Source organism: Mus caroli, chromosome 10 (assembly GCF_900094665.2).
Source record: "Mus caroli chromosome 10, CAROLI_EIJ_v1.1, whole genome shotgun sequence".
NCBI lineage: Eukaryota > Metazoa > Chordata > Mammalia > Rodentia > Muridae > Mus > Mus caroli.
In genome coordinates, this window is record NC_034579.1 from 87,261,537 (window position 1) to 87,263,976 (window position 2,440).

The 2,440-nt window shown below is 45.0% G+C and overlaps 1 protein-coding gene across 2 annotated transcripts in view; it reads left to right on the forward strand.

The window, feature by feature from the left end:
* Ccdc38 (coiled-coil domain containing 38) overlaps nucleotides 1-2,440 on the forward strand; it is a 44,068-nt gene that overhangs the window by 8,736 nt on the left and 32,892 nt on the right. For both annotated transcript variants that reach the window (XM_021174677.2, XM_021174676.2), the window contains exons 3-4: nucleotides 56-156; nucleotides 1,308-1,473. In XM_021174677.2, the coding sequence (XP_021030336.1) occupies nucleotides 56-156; nucleotides 1,308-1,473 (267 nt within the window). The remainder of the gene's footprint in view (nucleotides 1-55; nucleotides 157-1,307; nucleotides 1,474-2,440) is intronic.

Consider the following 2,440-nt stretch of genomic DNA (forward strand, 5'->3'; position numbering starts at 1 on the left):
CTCCCCCTCTCCCCTCCCCCTCCCCCTCTCCCTCTTCTTCTTCCTTTTCTTTTAGATGAAGGAAAAGATGCTGTACTCAAAAAGGAAAGACCCTACAAGATCTTTTTCAAAGATCTCTTCGTTTTCAAAGAAAATGAAATTGCTGCCAGGAAAAGGGTAAGGTTTTCTTATGATCAGCATCCCCAAAGAGGTTAGAGCCAAGTGCTTTCAGCCATAGATCTCACTAGTTTTACGGGTTAAGACACGGTGACGCCTTGTCCTATGTTTGGCGCCATTCTGGGAAGACAGTACACAAGGACCTTCAGAGATTGCCACCTAGTGGGAGAAGGCCGCTACACCATGCCATCACCAACTAGCTCCACAGACGCGGTTCACGCTCCTCCTTGTGTCCGACCCCCTGGGGTTTTTCATGTTGCTATGTTTCGGGTCTAGCTTGCACAAGTGGCATGTTGTACCTCACTGGCCAAGCACAAAATAAAAGGATGTCTTACCACGGATAGCACCTTGGGACTGGCGGATCCTACAGCCAGAGCTGTGTGAAGGAGACAGCAGAGGTCTGCTCTGTGGACAGAGAAGAAAGAGTAGGAAGACCCAAAGCATTCACTGTAGTGGCAGGAGCCGAGTCTTTAAGAATAAGCCAAAGTGTGTCAAAGCTGTTACGGATAAACAAGTTTACACGTGCTTTGAGGATAGAGGAGACGAAAGAACGGGGGTGGTGACGTGGAGAGGCAAGGGAATTCTTTTTAGAGTAATTTAAAATTAAAAAAGAAAAATCAGCACTGGGCCTGATATTCAACTTTTCTTCCCAAAGGTAATGAATGGGTTAAAGGACTCTCCTGGCTCTTGGTAGGATGAATAAAATAGCCAGAAACATGAAGTGTATTCACCCAGGAGTGGCTTTTCTCTGGGCCTTGAGGGCCTCCTCAAGCTTCACAGGAGATTAAACTGAGACGTTGAAAGCTATCCAAAGGGTGGGTTTTCACTACTCTCTATGGAAGTCTGCCTTCCATTAAGTTTTCAGCTCCAGTGAGCTAACAATCTTTGAAATTTCCATATTTTCCCTGCATATAATCTAGAGCGGCATTTTCCTGTCTCCGTTTCTGAGATAATTTATATAAGGCCCGTCTTTGCAAGGTTATCCTTGTCTCTGGGTAAGAAAGCAAAGGATGCTGGGTACGTTTCTTCCCGGGCGAGCTCCGGAAATGCCTAAGGCCGAAGGTCTTGGCTGTTTACATCTGAGCACCGTTATAACAGTATAATACTTTGGTGCATTAAAATTCCTTTCATGCTTTTTGCATCTTGGGCAGGAAAGAATGAAGAACCACAGCATGAAAATCTACCAGAAGACAACATTTTCGTCCCGAATGAAGAGTCGCTCACACCTTGGCCAGCTAGCTTTTTTCGCTGATGCAGGCGGCTCCTCCTATGAACGTCTGGGGCTAGATCCCACTCTTATTCTCAGGCTGACAGAAGGTAAGTGTGAGGGTTCGAAGAGGTTTTACCCTCTACAGACTCCTGTGTTCGAATGGCTCAGAGATAGGTAGTGTTACTATTAGGAGGTGTGGCCTTACTAGAGGAGGTGTGGCCTTATTAGAGGACATTTGTCACTGTGGGGCGAGCTTTGTCATCTTAAACGTTTGAACTATGCCCAGTGTGAAACAAATCCAGCCTCGTCCTGGCTTCCTGCTAATCAAGGTGGAGAACTCTCTGCTCCTCCAGTGCCATGTCTGCTTACAGGCTGCCATGCTTCCTGCCATGATGACGGTGGACTAAACCTCTGAAACTGTAAGCTGGGCCCAATTCAATATTAGGCTCTATAAGAGTTGTTGTGGTCATAGTGTCTCCTCACAGCAATTGAAATCCTACGACAGTAAGTCAACATTACTCTTAGTTATTCATATATATATATACATATATATAATTTATTTTATGTACATTGGTATTTCATATAGTATATACATATGTATATACGTGTATATATACACATATATGTATATATAACTTATTTTTTTTATTTTATGCACATTCAGATAACCTAGAACTGGAGTTATAGGCAGCTAAGAGCTGCCATGTGGTTGCTGGAATTGAACCTGGGTCCTCTGGAAGAGCAGCCAGTGCTCTTAACCACTGAGCCATCTCTCCAGTCCCTATTCTTGATCTTAAGGTGTGGTTCTGGATATATGCTATTCATCGTAGGCTTGGGAGATTTTCTGGTGCTGAGAGAGACGGAATCAGAGCTGCTCTACTGTTGTGAGATAAGCTACCGGAGAACTCAATGTGAACTACTTGTTTATTTGTTTGTTTTATCTCTGTAGCCCTGGTTACAATTGCTACAGACCAGGTTAGCCTGGAACTCAGAGATCTACCTGTCTCTGCCCCTCTGCCTCTGCCTCCTCTGCCTCTGCCTCTGCCTCTGCCTCTGCCTCTGCCTCTGCCTCTG